Genomic DNA, 17,735 nt, shown 5'->3' with positions numbered 1-17,735 from the left:
GCCTCTCTGTGGCATCATGTCCTCGTGTGTAGCAAGGGCATGATAACAGTGCCACCACCTCATAGACCTGTGGAAGATTCCGTGAGTTTCTACTGGAAAAACACCTAGAATCGTGGCATCTACAACACCCAGCATACAGCAAGCATACGATACAACGAACACGATACAAGGTGATTTTTTAGATCACCTTGTCCCCAGATAATGTGCTCTATCTGGACCAAATGTTCTCATCCCTTTCTAAGTCAGTGCCATCACGCAAACTCTGTGGACAAAGATTTGCCCCCCTCTAGGGAATCAGTGTCCTCAGCGGTAGAAGGGGAGGTCTGGGGCCATTTTGATGCCACTGGACAATTGCTGAGGACTGTTCTAGTGCTCAAGTTTGGTCTCTTGGTGGTGAACATGATGTGTGGTAGATTCCTGGACTGGAAGGCAGTTAACCGGGGCTCCTGATTACCGGAGCACCCTCCTCCTGCCCCTCATGGAACATGTCTACACTTGGCCAGGTGTGTTCACACCCACGATATCACCAGTGGAGTTGGGGAGAGCTGGTGCCACCCCCGCATTTGCACGGCCTGTGGCCCCAAGCTTCCCGGCAGAGCCTGAGAAGATGAACTCAATTAAGGATGTGGTCATTAGACACGTGTTCCCAGGTGTTCTGAGGCTGGGGCACCATCACCCTCTTCTGACACCTGTTCCGGCATGCACACACCCATTCACCAATATTTGTGGAGTATCTCCTTGTGCCGGTTCTCCTGGCCCTTGCTCAGGCTTCTCCTCTGAGGACCCTTAATTTGCTCATCCTTCAGTACTCAGTCCCCTGACCACCTCCTCCCAGAATCTCCCCTGGGCCTCTCTCTGCCCCTCTGTGTTCCATAAGCTGCTCACAGATTTACTGTCTACGACTGCCCGTACTTATAAGTGTCTATTCTCATGTGTGCCTGTCCCTCTGGACAGGAGCTCACCAAGGGCAGGCATTATGTGTATGTCTGGTATTGAGTGACCTGTGCCCCCCCAAATTCATATGGTGAAGAGTCAACCCCCCACAACCTCAGAATGGACCGTATTTGGGGGCAGGTTCTTTGAAGAGAAGAGTGAGGTGAAGTCAGGTCACCAAGGTAGACCCTAATCCGATACGACCAGTGTTTTTACAAGAAGGGCTTAGGACAGAGACACACATAGAGGAAAGTTCATGTGAGGACACGGGGGTGAAGACAGCCATCTTCAAACCAAGGAGAGAGGCCCCAGAAGGCATGAACCCTTCTGATGTCCTTGATCTTGGACTTCCAGCCTCCAGATGTGAAAACGTGTATCTCTGTTGCTTAGGCCACCAGCCTGTGGTACTTTGTCATGACGGCCTGAGCAGGCTAATCCAGTGTCCTGAGCCTCTTAGCATTCCCAGTTTTCTTCCCACCTGGCTCAGGGCTGGGACCCGGTAGATACTTCTGGCACTGAACTCAAACTGTCCTCTGGATGGTATCCTGAAGCTAGAAAGTCAGCTTGGACAAGATGAACATTTTCTTCCAGGACAGGGCAGGAAAGGAAAAAAGGGGGCGTTTTCTATTGAATATCATTTAAGCAGAATGATTGAGATGACTACAGCTCTTCGTTCATTACACCAAATGTCTAGACAGCAGAGCCTTGACTCAACCCAATATGGGCACCGAGAAAAATATAGTGTCCGTGTGGAGGGAATCGCTGTTTATTTAACGTGACTTCGCCATGTCCCCGGATGACCTGAGGAGGTGGCTGGGCCTCCTCGAACCTCCATTTCACCCCTATGGGTGGGGACAATCACGCTCAGTCTGCCAATTCCACACTTCCCTGGCAGCTTGGTAAATACACCTGTGTGGATCTTTTCCTGCTAAATAAGGTTTATTGAAAATATGGACATATATTGGGGTGTCTGGGTGGCTCGGTGGGTTAAGTGTCTGACTCTTGATTTTGGCTCAGGTTGTGATCTCACAGTCTATGGATTTGAGCCCCCCTGTCAGGCTCTGCTCTGACAGCATGGAACCTGCTTGGGATTCTCTCTCTCTCTCTCTCTCTCTCTCTCTCTCTCTCTCTGCCCCTCCCCTCCTTGTGTGCTCATGCTCTCTCTCAAAATAAAAAAACATTTAAATAAGTAAATAAATAACTATCCAAGGACTCCTGAGCAGTGAGAGTCTCTCTAGATGCCCAGGACATCCTGGAGGAGGGACAGAGGACTGAGCCTCGTGGCGGGATAAGGGGGGAGTTTCAGTGTGTCCTAAGGACATCAACATCATTGCTTTCACACATCGGTGTCCCCCTGTTGCAAAATGACTTTTGGAGCGAAGACTCACCCCCACCCCCCACAACAAGTCCTGAAGGCCACCAGCAGGTGATATGTTATCATCAGCCGAAGTACAATGCCATCAGTGGGCTGTGCCTCACGACACATGCTTTGTGGTTCACAAAGCAACCTGCCATATGCCTTTGCTTTTATCCCCTGCTGTCTCTTCTCTGCCTGACCTCGCCTCAACCTACATGTCCCTGGGAGCAGCGAGGGGGCCAGGAGGGACTGCCCCAGAGTCACCAGAACAGGGACAGATAAGGAAACCAGGACTGACCAGTGTCTCTTTCACCGAATCACTTTCTTTGGAATCTGTGGAGTCCTGTTCGCTGACCGTCATGGCTTATTTGTCAGATTTTGGACTGGATTTCCTTGTTCCTGAAAAAGAGAAAAAAGGAAGAAGTCATTAGGCGCTTGCCGTCACTGATGGGTAATTAGGGGAGGCGGCCCAGAGGAGCGGGCATGGTGAGGACACCAGGACGGGGGTGCCCGGCTCCCCCGGAGACCCAAGCAGCTCTGTGCTCCTCTCTGGACTCGGTGTCTCCATCTGTGAGATGGTGGTGTTGAACTACCTCCGTGTCTTCCACACTTGCCACGTTGCTTATTGGATACAGGCCCCTCCCCAGAACATTCTCATTCAGACAGCCATTCTCATGGTAGGGCACGTCTTGGAAATACCAAAGTTTCTGTTCCCAAGATGGGAAAATAAAAGCAGTGTAAATCAAAACCAAGTGCCAATCTCCCCTGTCAAATTGCAAACAGTTCACCAAAATTTTAACAGAATCACTGGCAGGACAGACCTTGAAAACTATGCAGCTTTCCTGGAGTTTGGAAATAGGTTTCTAGAGGCATAAAAACATTTAGGCCCTTTGGGCCAACTACTCCATCTATAAAAAGTTATCCTAAAGCAGCGATAAAGAACGTGCACAGAGAGTCCAGCCTGAGACCTTCACTACAGCATTTTTCACGTTAAAAAATGGTATTCACAAGAGAAAAAAAAATCCAGCAGGGAGGTTTAAATAAGTTATGGTACATCCGTATATGGAAACTCATGCAGCGATTAAAAACTGTGTTAAAGAACGTTTCACATCAGGGTGCCTGGGTGGCTCAGTCGGTTAAGCGTCCAACCCTTGATTTCGGCTCAGGTCATGATCTCATGGTTCATGGGATAAGGCCCCACATCAAGCTCTGCGCTGACAGCATGGAGCCTGCTTGGGATTCTCGATCTCTCCCTCTCTCTGCCCCTCCCCGCCTTAAAATAAATAAACATTTTTTAAAAGAACATTTAGGGGTGTGTGGGTAGGGCATCTGACTTCAGCTCAGGTCATGATCTCACAGCTCATGGGTTCGAGCCCCGTGTCGGGCTCTGTGCTGACAGCTCAGAACCTGGAGCCTGCTTCGGAGTCTGTGTCTCCCTCTCTCTCTGCCCCTCCCCTGCTCGAGCTCTGTTTTGCTCTCAAAAATAAATAAACTCTTTAAAAAAATGTTTTAAGTTTACTTACTTATTTTGAGAGAGAGACAGAGACAGCACAAGTGGGAGAGGGAGGGAGAAACCCAAGCAGGCTCCATGCTGTCAGCTTAGAGCCTGATGTGGGACTCGACCCCACAAAATGCGAGATCGTGACCTGAGCTGAAACTGAGAGTCGGACGCTTAACCGACCGAGCCACCCAGGCACCCCTAAAAAAATTGTTTTAAGGGTTTAAAAATTTTTAAAAAGAATATTTAATGTCATGGGAAAATGCTCATAATCTTCCTTGACAAACAGAGGAAGATATATTAAAGTCTATCCACCAGTTAACGTTGAAACTAGATGTACTTAGGAATAGACGCGTGCTCTTAAAGGATGTATGTACTTAAACTGTGCCCGTGCGTTTTTTAATATGAAATTCAAGGTTTCAAAATATTTGTACATCACGTTGTTCATTCAGCAGGTATTCATTAAGCCCCTAATGCTTAGCTAAAAGCAAGACAGACTTTGGCCTTCCCTGATGGAGCCTGCACTCTAGGAGACTATACGGTCTGTTCCTGGGGCACACGGAAGGCGAGTGGCCTGGCCCAGCACAGACAGGAGAGCAGGAGGGGACTGGGCCGCAGAGGGGAGCAGAGGACAAATCACATATTTATGTGCAGAGAAAATAGACTCCCTGGAGGCGGCAAGAGAGACAGCAGTTTCCCTTGGCCGCTGTCTTTTAGCCCATTTTTATCTGGTGTGTTTTCCTAGACTTCTCCGATTTTTGACACTAAAAAAAAATTTTTTTTCTATAACTAGAAAAGCAAGTTTTAAAAGTTGCTTTAAGTTTAAAAAAAATGTTTCTGTTTTGATGGAGTCCTTAAGGTGTTGGGTAGCCAAGGAGACATAAGCAATACAATTCTGGAAAAATACCCAGTCCTTATAGGATGACGGGCTCTGCGATCCAGATGTCATCTGAGCCTGTCTGAGGAGGATGTTGGTTGGCAGGCTTCCATAGTCAACACTCGAGTGTGACATCCGAGGCCCTCCCCTGAGGAGGGCCACACACTCAGCACACGCTCAGGGACAGTCCAGCCCACTGGACCTCCATTTCCAGGCCATTCTTGTGTTCCCTGGACTGTCCCTGATCCTAGAATGCCTTTCCTCCTTCCCATGCACAGAAGGAAGTGATTCTGAGTTCTCAGGAGGAACAGTCAGTCAAGCGGAGGTGAGCCTTGAAGGTGAGATTCTGTGCCCACCTGCCCAGCACAAGGCCAAAGGCAGACAGCTTGCACCCCAGGCAGTATGGAGCCATGAGTTCAAATCCCAGCTCAATAGCTTACTGGCTGTGTGACTTGGGGAAAGTCACTTAACCTCTCTGGGCCTCTGTTTCTACATGTCAAGTAACGAATAGTAACAGGACACATCTCATCGGGCGTTTGTGAAGATTAAATGACTCAATGTGTATGAAGCACATAGTAAATGCTAAATGGCATCATCATCATCCCCGTTCTCCCAGCAAATGGCCCCTGTGGAGCACGGATGAGGCATTTCATTTGTAAGGGCCTCACGGAACAACATTCTGAGATGGTGTCTTAGAACTGGTTACGAGAGGGGGAACCATTGGGCATGCGAGCAGAGAGCCCTAAACTGCTTCAAAAGAATCCTCTAAGGCTTAAATGGAATCGTGAATAAATATAACACCGATATCCGCTCTGCGTGAAGTTCCAAACTTGCCAGCTCCCTATCTTTTCGGTCCGCGGTAATAATACAAAACGTGCTGGTGTTCGAGTCTAACACTCTGGCGTCCACTCGTGTGGCCATGCCAGTTCTTAGAAGGTCAAACGACCGCAGCCATTGGTGAACAGCCACATCCCAAGCCCCCAGAGTGCCCACCTGCCACAACCCGGCAGCTACAGAGTTAACGTCTACCAAAACCGAGCCCCAAGACTCTGTTCCTGGCAATCTGATTGCCCTCCACCTAGGTTGTCCCTGGGGTTAAATGTTTAGAAAATCACCTCGCTGCCGATAAGAAAACCTTCGCGGTCGCCATGTGTCTGTCACTAGCGCCAACCCTGTTAGAAATAAAGTAAGCAAGCCTTAGGGAAGTATCTTTACCCACCCAACCTGTCACAGAGGGTGGGTCTGAGCCCAGACAGCTTCTGGTCAAATCCTCACTCGAGAGCCTGGGTTGGCTGGAAAGACAGAGGCAAAGAAAAGGTGCTGTTGACATCCGTAGACCGCAGAATGTCAGCAGACGGCCCAGGTGGACTTGTTCTCCTAAAGCTGGGGGTCACCTCCCTTGAAATGCCTGCAGGTGCTGCTATTCAGCCTGCCACACGAGCCCAGTGGTGCCAACCAGCACCTGGCTCACAGCTCTGAACAGGAAATGCCACATACTTCCTATTCCCCCCACGTTTTGATTGAGCAATATTTGGCTAGGGCTTTATTCTTTATTTTCAGGGTTAATTCTCTGCTGACTTTGGCATGGAGCTAAAGCTAACCCTAAAACAACATCCTGAAAGGAATGTGGAAGATAGAGCAGCTTTGAGAGGGAGGAGGAGAGAGAAGGAGAGAGACCGAGAGGAAGGAAGGCAGAAGGAGATAACTGGGTTATCAGCCATTGGAATAATTGCCTTAGCCATGATCACTCATTATCCATTTCATTTTATAGCAGCATTCATCAAACCCCACGCTAAGCACTTTATGTGCATTTTCTCACTTAATCTTCACCTAAATTGATGTTCAAATCCCTGACTTTTCAATTCCCTTATTCCAGCTGCTCTCCGAGAGTCTTAGAAATTCTTGAAATCCTCCCCAAAGCTGGTCCATGTCTGTGCACATAACTCACCTGGTTTCTGGAGCCCCCCTTGCCTGTTACGGTCTAAAGAACAAACAGAATATGCTTCATAGATGAATCAGCTCCCCCATATAATCAGATATAAGCCTGGGAAATTGTGAAAGAAAACAGCACTAATGATTAAATGGCATCCAGCTATTACTATAAACATTCCTTAATGTCTATCCCCACGAGAGATAAATGATTAACAGCCAACTATTGATGGCAAGCTCAGCTTATTAAAAACATGCCAGGGGGTCAACAAGTTCTGGACCAGAGTCAAAGGCAGAGGTGTTCCGGCACAGCCACTGTTGAGTATCGGGCTGACCTTCTTACGTGTCCGATGGCTTCCTGCTAATGCGAGGATATGACCAGCGCAGGATCTGCCCAGGCCACGGTGAGGGTTAAGTGACATGACACACGACAGCTGTAAAGCAGGACACGAATGGTGCACGTCGATCGGGTTCTAAGCCCAAATGGGCAAGACGAAAAGTTTAGTCTTGCTACTCTGTCAATGTCAGAGTATAATCAGCCCCGGGAGAAATACAGGAGAGCCGTCAACTCTGAAATGCCGCACTGGTGGTCACTGCTGTTGGTGGCAGTTTACAAATGCCACAACGTCCCCCCAACCTGTCCCGGTAGCTCGAAAGAGATGCCCACGTGCGAGCCCTACTCTATCTTCAGGACTCTGAGATAAATGGAGGGCTGGAGCAGCAGAGGGGTGTGAGGAGAAGAAGTGAGGAATGCAAGAGCATGGCTGAGTGGCTCGGGGCCAGATCCAAGCTCGGCCAAGGGCATCAGAGCCTCCTCCTGACCAGTTCACAGAGAGAGCTGAGGGCATGGGGAGTGCGGAACGGTTCTGGGGTGAATCGTAGAAAGATGGCGCCTGGGAGTCCTACCCACCACGGAAAAGGGACTCTGTGCCTGGTTCAGGCATATGCTTGGACCCTGGGAGGTAGCACCGTTTGGGGAACTTGGAAAAGCCCTTCTGATTCCCTTGGCATCAACTCCGAGCACCCAGGCAGCCTTCTCATGGCTAACCCCATTTCCCCAGTTTCCCAACCTTGATGTTGACAAAACAGTGGACTGGAGAACGGGAAGAAACCACCTGATCCCTAAGAAGCTCCTACCCCAGGTGCCTTTATCAACCAACCTCCAGTGTCCGACCCAACCTGCCCATCAGGAAGATGACATTTCTGTGCCCGGGGTGATTTCAGCTGTGCGCAAGGAAATGCAGACACACCTGGGCAACGCAATGGCTCCCCTGGAGTTTTCAAAGCTTCCACAATTATCCATTTGGTGACCAACCCTTCCTTTTCCCAATCAGTCACCTGACCTCTCTCTTGACATGTTTTTAGCTGCGGCAAATCATTCTCAGAACCAGGATTATTCAACCATTGGTTTAGCAGCGTCTAGGTGGATAGTATAATATGATGACTAAGCCTGGGATTTCGTGTCAGACCTCCACCCCCAGCCTGCCCCTCCCCAGCCGTGTCACACAGGACAAGTCACCTGTCTGCCAAGTGGGGATAAGGGAGTACTTGTCTCAAGGTCATGTCATATAGACCAAACGAGATGTTGCCCTTGGAAATACCTGCCATGTAGCAAGCACCCAGTGAATATTCACTATGGCTATTGTTTTGGGAAGTCTCTTTCTTGATCACTATTTTTATTCTTTATTATTTATTTATTTATTTATTTATTCTTTTTCAAGTGTTTTTTGGAGCACCTACTATGCGGCCCACATAGTGCTGGAACCCGAGAAGGCTGCAAAGAAGGGTTAAACCTGTTACTTCCATTGGGTAATTCACAATGGAGTTGGAAGGATGAGCCAATGGACGATACCCGCATTTAGTAAGCACCTACTGTGTGCCAGGCACTGGTTAGGCAAAGCCTCATTTAGTCCTGAGAGCAGCCACTAAGCTTTTGTTATCTCCGTTCTGTGGCCGAGCGTACTGGGGTCCCACAGGTCACCCCACTTGCCTGAAGCACCACGACTTATGGATGAGGACTGACGTTTAAAGCAAGACCACCCACTCCGCACCACTCTCCCCGCCATGTTACCGTTCACTTCTGCTCCGTGGGGAGGCCCCCCACCCCCCACCAAAATCAACAAGCCCATTGGAGCGAGCCTCGGGATCTTGCTGTCAGACACGCTTCTCTTTTCACTTCCGGGCCATGCGTGGCCGTGCAGCATCCAGAAAGACTTCCCACTTGGGAGGCTCTGCCATGGTGGGTCTTGTGGACACATCCCTCTTGTCAAGGGTCTTCTTCCAGCCATTATCCCATTTTCCTTTGCCATCATCAAGTTCTCCTTCTCCGTCGGATCGCTTCAGGCCATACACAAGGGTGTCTCCGTGCCATCAATTTAAAAAAGGAGCTCGAAAGGAAGACGTGTTGGCGAGGATGTGCAGAAGCTGGGGCCCTCCTACATTGCCAGTGGGAATGTAAACTGGTTTAGCCACCGTGGAAGACAGTCGGGCGGTTTCTCCAAGAGTAAACATAGAATCACCTTCTGCCCCAGCAACGCTACTCCTGGGTACAGACCCAAGCGAACTGGAAACAGGTGTTCAAATAAAACTTGAACACGAACGCTCACAGCAGTGCTCCTTACGGCAGTTTGTAGTGTGGACACAGTCCAAATGCCCATTAGTTAATGAATGGATAAAGAGTTAGGGTCTCCCATATAATGGATTGTTATTACTCAGACATAAAAAGGAATGAAGTCCTGACACACGTTTACAGTATGGAAGAACCTCGAAACCCTTATGCTGGGGTTAAAACGCTGGACACAAACAGTTACTGTTTTCTGATTCCACTTACATGGAATGTCCGGGGGGTCGGGGGGGCCCCTGGGTGGCTCAGTCAGGGGAGCGTCCGACTTCGGCTCAGGTCATGATCTCGTGGTTCGTGAGTTCGAGCCCCGTGTCGGGCTCTGTGCCGACAGCGCGGAGCCTGGAGCCTCCTTTGGATTCTGTGTCTCCCTCTCTCTCTCTGCCCCTCACCTGCTTGTGCTCTCTCTCTCTCAAAAATAAATAAACATTAAAATAAATAAATAAATAAATAAATAGGCTGTCCAGAAAAGGCAAATCCGCAGAGGTTGAAAGCGGATCCGTGGTTGCTAGGGAACCACTCTTTTACAGGTGAGGGGTTTGCTTTTGGGGAGATGAAGATGGTTTGGAGCTAGACAGAGGCAGTGTTGCACAACATTGTGTACGCACTCGATGCCACCTAACTGTTCACTTTAAAACGCTTCGTTTAGGGGCGCCTGGGTGGCGCAGTCGGTTAAGCGTCCGACTTCAGCTCAGGTCACGATCTTGCGGTCCGTGAGTTCGAGCCCCGCGTCGGGCTCTGGGCCGATGGCTCAGAGCCTGGAGCCTGTTTCCGATTCTGTGTCTCCCTCTCTCTCTGCCCTTCCCCCGTTCATGCTCTGTCTCTCTCTGTCCCAAAAATAAATAAACGTTGAAAAAAAAAAATTTAAAACGCTTCGTTTGAGGTTAAGTGAAGTTCACCTCGGTGGAAAACAAAACTTCCTTTGACTCTGTGACCTCCTGTTACCACCCCATTTCCTTGCTCTTTGTCACAGCTAAAGTGTCCCAAAGAGAATTCACAGTCTCTCCTTTGCCCTGCCCATTCTCGATGGTGCAGAAGGTTTTTGAGCCGCCACCCCACCCAACTTGTTCTTATTGAGGACATCAACCATCCAAAGTCACTAGTCAATTCCCTATAACCTCCCAGCAGCTTTGGCGAAGGTGACCTCTCCTCTTCCTTCTGGGTCCTTCTAGAAACTTCCTTGTCCTGGGGCACCTGGGTGGCTCTGTCGGTTAAGCTTCTGACTTTGGATCAGGTCATGATCTCACGGTTCATGAGTTCGAGCCCCGCGTCAGGCTCTGTGCTGACAGCTCGGAACCTGGAGCCCACTTCGGATTCTGTGTCTCCCTCTCTCTCTCTCTGCCCCTCCCCGACTCGTGCTCTGTCTCTGTCTCTCTCGAGAATAAATAAACATGAGAGAAACAAACAAACAAACAAACTTCCTTGTCCTGTCTTCCAGCCAACACGCTGGCCTGGTTTTCCTTTGCCTGCTTCTTCCTTAGTCGGCTCAGCCGCTCTTCCTTGCCTGCGAGGCCGCTGATGGCAGAATGTCCCAAGACTCGGCCCAATGGCCTCCTCACTGCTCTGCAAACTCATCCAGACTCGTCCATCCACAGCCTTCAAACCATCTGTACGATGCCAACTCCCCCGACCTACCCCTTTCGCTCGGACCTCTCCCCTGAGATCTAGACTCATGCGTCCCTCCCCGTCAGTGCTGACGCTTGGCTAAGCTTCTCAAGCCGAACAGGTCCCAAACTGAATTTCCGACGTCCCTGTCCAAATGCCCTCTTTGCTCCGGCCTCCCCGTCTCCCCTATTGTGGCCCCCATCCCAGTTCCTAGGCCAAAGAGCAAGACTCCCTCCTCCCTCTGACTTCCCTCCTGGTGCCTGTTGGAACCACGACATCTCTCGCCACGTCAGCTCTCAGTTACACCCGGGCAGATGGCGCACCTCTCCCCGGGGACACCAGGGACACGGCTTGCCACAGCCTCCAGACAGCTGCCCTCCTCACCCCACATTCCAGACCCCCTTCATCCAGAGGTGGCCAAGGCGACTTCGTCCGCAAACACCCAGGCCGAGGGACCCTCCCTGCCCCGAGCCTCCGGATGTCTGTCCTAGATCGAGTCCTGACTTGCTGCTCCCTTCGCTCAGAGTCAGACTCCCCTCCTCGTTCCCCCATGTCACGCAGCGAGAGCACCTCCCGACCTGGGTTCCAATTCTGGTCCTGCTGCCAACCGACTGTGGGATTAAACAGGTCATGAGGTCCTTGGTGACCAGGCCCATGTCTGCCTCTCCAACGTTTCCCTCCGCTCTGTCCCTCCGCCTCCACAGGCCCCTCACCCTGGCTTCTCCTTTCCTCCCAAACACCCAAATTCCACCATCTCGGGGCCTTTGGACCTGCTGTTCCTTCTGCCCAGGGGTCCACCCTCAAACCACTTATGGCTCTTGTCCTGTGGGGTCTTCTGTCAAACGTCTCCTTAGAGATGCTCTCCCTCACCTCCCTGGCTGAACCGACCCTGATGAGGGAACGTAAGGCAAACTGAGGGCCATGCACCAGCTAGCCCCCCCTCCCCCCGGGTGGGAGGTGTGGGACATTCCTCAGGCTCTCCCGGCTGCCCAAGAACAAAGGAAAGGGGAAGGCAAGAGGTTAACTGATAGAGATCCCAGTCGTGCAGGACAGAGTCTCCATCCGCTTACAAATAGCTTAGTAAATTATAAGGAAAAGGCAATCGTAACAATAACCCAATCTCCAGAAACCTACAGATTGGGTTTCCTGGAGCCCCAGCACCACCCTCCCCTCCACGGTGATGTGGGGAACAGAGGCCAGAAGGAAATGGCAGGTAAAATTAAACTTCCTTATAACTGCAGCCCCTTGACAAACACTTGAGGCAAAGAGAGTGTATCCTTTCCCCAGGAAACCCTACTGTCCTAATGTTAATGCCTTTCTACGGGGAAAACAACCTTGGCTTGACCACAGCAATGCCTCCGGTGTCTCCCGAGTCCTCTTTAGCGCATGAAAGTCCTGCTGGGGGCCTCCCTTTGACTTTACCTCCCCAACTCCATAGTATATAACCAGCCACCCTTCACACGCCCAGTGTAGCTCTTTCTGCCCATGGACCCTGTCCCCGTGCTCTCATAAAATCACCATTCTTGCACCAAAGACGTCTCAAGAATTCTTTCTTGGCCGTCGACTCCAGACCCTCACCACCCCAATACCCCATCAAACCCCACCCCAACCCCAAGTCTGCCTGCCTGCCTGTCTGTCCGTCCCTCCCTTCCTCCTCTTCCTCCTTTCCCCTCTCCTGCTCCTCTCTCTCCCTCCTTCCCTCTTTTTCTCTCTTCCATTACCTTTTATTTTCTTCCACATACTTACTACCTGAAGTTACCCTTTTTGTCTATTTGTTTTGGGGGCTCTTGTCTTTCCTCCCCTGCAGAATGCAACCCCATGGCGGGGTGGGGGGTGGGGGCAGGGACCTTGTCTCTTAACACTGCTGTTGTCCCAGTGCACCGAACAGAGTTCGGCACATAGTAGGCACTTAATGCATATTTGGTGACTAACTGACCAGAAAAGCCACAATGCCCGCTGAGCTCTCTCTTGCCCTCAGAAAACTCCCATGAGAGTGCTCAGCCTGGACTGGCTGCGGGGGAGCTCCTGCCAGCCTGGCTCCCCGGGGCCGACACGGAGCGACTCGAAGCGTTCTCTAGCCTGCGTCTGGTGGCGATGGCACTGAGCGTCCAGCAGCTGTGGGTCAGGGACCCTCCTAACCAGGCTGTTCTCTCACTGCCTGCATCCCACGCTCTCTGTGTGTTTCCAGAACCCGGATGCACAGTCTCTCCGTTAATGCAGTCACAACCTTCCAGGGGCCACCTGTTACACAGCTTTTCTGCCCCAGTCCATGCCGGTATGTGACCAGCAATCACCCTTGTCCGCTTGGCCCCTTCTAGCGGTTGCATCTGGGCCTCCCCACACCCGGCTCCCTTATCTGGAAGGTCCACCAGGAAGCCCCCAGGACTGGGCTGGTCCTGATGTGGACAGTTGATCCCCCAAATGAGCCCTTCTTGATGAGAAAAGTCAGTGAACTCCAATGCAGCACCAGAGACGCTCTCAGAATTTGAGCCAGGGAAATAATTCAGAGAGAGAAAAATACCATAGGATTTCACTCATATGTGGAACTTAAGAAACAAAACAGATGACCACGGGGGAAGGGGAGGAAAAATAACATAAGATAAAAACAGAGAGGGAAGCAAACCATAAGAGACTCTTAACAACAGAGAACAAACTGAGGGTTGCTGGAGGGGAGGTGGGCGGGGGGATGGGCTAAATGGGTGATGGGTACTGATGGGCATGAAGGAGGGCACTTGGGATGAGCCCTGGGTGTCATATGGAAATGATGAATCACTGGGTTCTACTCCTGAGACCAATACTCCACCGTCTGTTAACTCACTTGAATTTTTTTTCTTTTAACGTTTATTTATTTTTGAGACAGAGAGAGACAGAGCATGAATGGGGGAGGGGCAGAGAGAGAGGGAGACACAGAATCGGAAGCAGGCTCCAGGCTCTGAGCCATCAGCCCAGAGCCTGACGCGGGACTCGAACTCACAGACCGCGAACTCACAGACCTCGAGATCGTGACCTGAGCTGAAGTCGGACACTTAACCGACTGAGCCACCCAGGCGCCCTTAACTCACTTGAATTTAAATACATAAAAAAGTGGGAGAGTTGAGCCTTCACCGAAGACTAGAGCTAATTTTAAGTAATATACAACTTCTACACTCAAAACTAAAGGCAAACAAGGGGTTCCATTTGTCACTGAGAATACTTCGGAAGAAAACTGACAGGAGTGTTCTTTACTTTTATGAAAGTCAGAAATTAGGGTACAGAACTTTAAAAAAAGAAAGAAAGAGAGAAAGAAAGAAAGAAAGCTCAAAGTTTAAAGAGGCTATCTCTGCTTATCACGCGGTGGCTTGGTATCACTTTGGGTTTTACCAGAGCCCTCGTGGGACTGTTACAAGCCCTTTAAGAAGACCTCACAAGCCCTTTAAGAAGAACATGGTCAGGGGGGTCTGGGTGGCTCTGTCAGTTAAGCGTCCGACTTCAGCTCAGGTCATGATCTCACAGTTCGTGAATTAGAACCCAGGGTCGGGCTCTGTGCTGACAGCTCACAGCCTGGAACCTGCTTCGGATTCTGTCTCTCTCTCTCTGCCCCTCCCCTGCATGCTCTCGCTCTCTCTCTCTCTCTCTCTCAAAAATAAACAATAAACATTAAAAAATTAAAAATAAAGAAATAAACATTAAAAAAAAAAAGAAGCATGGTCAGACCCACGCATGGTTTAATTACCACTGTGAAAGAAGTTTGAAATATCGACCTGTTTAAAAAAAAGCGGGGGGGTGGGGAGCAGAATGTTCTAAGATACAAACCCTCGTCCTGGCTCACGGGTCTGGTTGAAGCTGAAGGAACAGGGCTCTGGCACCCACACAGTGACCCAGCTTGCCACCAGCCAGCAGTGTGACCTCAAACTACTCAACCTCTCTGAGCTCAACTTCCTTACCCGTAATCATAACCAGGACACCATGTCTCTCCGTGGAGATCAGTAACATGTGGACATAATACTCAACACCTGAAACTTGTGCCTATTTTTAACACGTCCAAGTTAATCATTTATGAAATGCAGCGAGTCCAAGCAAATATTTATACTTAGCTGTTCATTCAGAGTTTCTCCCAGGCTGGTGCTCAGCTCGAGCAGAGTTGACCAACGAGAGCAACAGCCTCCGGCGGCCCGGAGCAGGTCTCCGTGAGTTTGCGTTCCCCAGGGACACTCAGCACGTGGCTTAGATGTCAAAGGACAGGCTGTGGACCAGACACCGGTTGCTTGGATTTTCCTGCGACCCGGAAACGCTCGTCGGAGCTGCTCGCCGAGCCACCGCTTGGTTCTCTCCCGCGTCTCTGGCCACCTTCCACATTCTTCTCCGGGGCCTCCTCCCCTTCCCCGTGCTTATTCCCTCTGCACTTGCTGCCTGGGCGGCTCTGCTCCCACCTGCCTGCTGATGACGCCCAGGTTCTACCCCAGCCCAGGTGTGCCACGTTCCTGGCCAGCCCACAGGACATGGGCACTTGGGTACTGAGAGGAACCTCAGAACTAAGTGACCAGATGACGCCGGTGGAGCGGCCGGGTCGGTCTCTAGCACGGCAAGTGCTCGGAGACAGTCATGCGTCTGGAGCCAGGGCGGTCCCCCTGGGCTGGCTGAGCTCCCACACCTGCATGAAGAATTATTATCTCAGACTTGCCAGGTCCCCAGCCTGCCGCCCTCCCTCCCGCCCTGTCCAAACCAGCTCCTCCACGGTCCTCCCGCGCCGGTCAGTGGCATCACCCTTCCCGGGAGGACCTGCTGTCCACACCCTTCTTCCTGGATCCAGAATCTGACCGCCTCCCATCAGTTCTTGCTTCTCAGCCCTAGTCCGAGCGGTCTTGCCAGCCCTGGGAGGAGCCACTGCCTCGGCCTCCCCTCCAGCCTGCTCTCCCTGCCCCTGCCCCTGCCCCCCCCACTTCCCCACAGAGCAGCCAAGAGCTCCTTATAATGTAGGTTGGATCTCCTCCCTCCTGTGCTCAGAAAATGCCCCTCCCCATGGCTCCCGACCCTCTCAGCTCAGGATTATGTCCTCAGGCCTCAGCAAATGCTATAGCCTCTGACTCTGATGACTCGCGCTAATGCTGTTCCCCCCTCTCTCTTCCCCCTGCCCCTCCACTCTGGCCAACTGGATCCCTTTGGTTCTAGGACACTCTTGTCTCAGGACATTTTGTACCTGCTGTTCCTCTGCCTGGAACATCCCCCCCCCCACCCCCAACCTTCCAGATCTGCAAAGGGCTCACAGCTCACTTTGCTCTGGTCTGCACCCCAACAGGGGCCGTTGGAAAGGACCCCCTGACCACCCGATATAAAATGCAAGCTCGTGATTAATCACCCCCATAATCTCCCATCTATCCTGCGCTGGTTTACTTTTGAAGGGCTCCAGTGGCCGTCCGATGAGTGTTCACCTGTTCGTCGACCTGGATCCTCCGGCTAGAATGTGTAGCCCAGAGAGCTGGGATCGGGTCATGTGCTGGCCACCCTTCCTGCCCCCGTGGCTCCAGTTCCCACCTTCCCTGTCCTGCTCTTGCCCTGGGACGCCGGCCCTAACGGACAGCATCGGCTGACTCCCTTGCAAGAAGCCATCGGCCCAAGGGAGGTGTGGGCAGGAAGTCAAAGGGTGGGAAGACAAGGAGGTCAGGCATCTCCCCTGCGGCCCAGTCCCCCCAGTTCAGCAGCTCTGGCGACATTTGTACCCTCCCCAAGGGGAGATGGCCCTCCTCCTTCTCAACACCACCTCCTTCCCTTGCGCCCAGAGTGAGCCTCAGCGTCATGGAGAGCCCGGCCATTGTCCATCTGTTCCTTTACCCCTCCCCACACCTTGGTAAGTCCCTAGACTTGTCTGGGGTGGGTTCTGTTTCCTCCCGAAACCCTAGCCCAGCCACCCAGTCACGTTGACTGCTGTGCCTGCCACCTAGAATGCATTCTGAAACACGGTGCTCGATAAATACTTCCAATGAATTCATTAACTAATGAATTAATTAGCAGAAGGATGAATGGGAGGAAACCAATCTGCTACTTAAAGGAATGAACAGATCAATGAATAGAGCAGGCCGCTTTGTTTCTGTGAAGGAGAGAATGAATGAAGCCAATGAACTAACTTCCAAGGAAGCCTAAACAGAAAAAAAAAAAATGAACAGAAGCCATGTGTTCCTTTGAATTGTGTGCTTAGCAGCGTTCTGAATCTGTCTCCTGCACTGGCTCTTACCTCGAAGGGTATGATTACAGGCCCTTTCCCCCCCAGCCGGATGGATGAGGGATCGGAGATCCCCTTGACCCTGGAGCCCCAGCTGCCGGCCCCACTCTCCCGGCCTGGCTGCACGCAAGCTGAGGTCGTGCATGGACCATTCAGGCTCACCCTCTGTCCAAAGCAGCAAAGACTCTTCCCTGCTCAGGAGAAGTCTGCAGGGCCCATGCACCACAGAGAGGAAATGGACCCCACCGGCTTCTGCAGCAAGAGAGGACCTCGCCCGCTCAGCAGGAGCGCCGGCCAGACTCCCCCATTCACCCTGCCGCCTGCCGGCAGGCGGTCCTCTCCTGGCTTGTGACAACTCTAAGGCTGGAGGAGCAGCAGTGGATTTGGAAGAGAGACCCACAAGCACCTTAGCCTTCCAAGGCGGGCCGTGGCTCTGCTGGGTCTGCCAAAGCTTGGGCCAGAGCGAGGGGCCCGGGGGGAAAAGAACACAAAATGGCACATCCACGTGCAGCTGGGCCAGGAAACACAGGGCGTGGATGGTGAACTTGAAGCTGGTGCCCCTTTCTCTCTGTTCCCTGAGAAGCAGCTGCTGGGGACAGCTGAGCAAACAGAGGCTCTCCCTCCGCGGGGCTGGGGCCAAGAGGCCAGTTTCTTGCACAAAGTCAGGGGAAGTCACGTGCTCCATCTGGCGAAGGGAGAAGGGGCAGAGGCAGGACTGAC

The 17,735-nt window shown here is 51.6% G+C and overlaps 1 protein-coding gene across 2 annotated transcripts in view; it reads right to left on the bottom strand.

Moving 5' to 3' along the window:
* The window catches only part of SLC2A9 (solute carrier family 2 member 9), a 255,656-nt gene that overhangs the window by 218,576 nt on the left and 19,345 nt on the right, over window positions 1-17,735 (bottom strand). For both annotated transcript variants that reach the window (XM_047855181.1, XM_047855182.1), the window contains exon 2: window positions 2,589-2,689. In XM_047855181.1, the coding sequence (XP_047711137.1) occupies window positions 2,589-2,651 (63 nt within the window). In that variant the 5' untranslated portion in view covers window positions 2,652-2,689. The remainder of the gene's footprint in view (window positions 1-2,588; window positions 2,690-17,735) is intronic.

The sequence above is a fragment of the Prionailurus viverrinus genome, chromosome B1, assembly GCF_022837055.1.
Source record: "Prionailurus viverrinus isolate Anna chromosome B1, UM_Priviv_1.0, whole genome shotgun sequence".
Lineage (NCBI taxonomy): Eukaryota > Metazoa > Chordata > Mammalia > Carnivora > Felidae > Prionailurus > Prionailurus viverrinus.
Note: the sequence above shows the minus strand (reverse complement) of the source record. Positions and strands in the feature narration are given on the sequence as shown.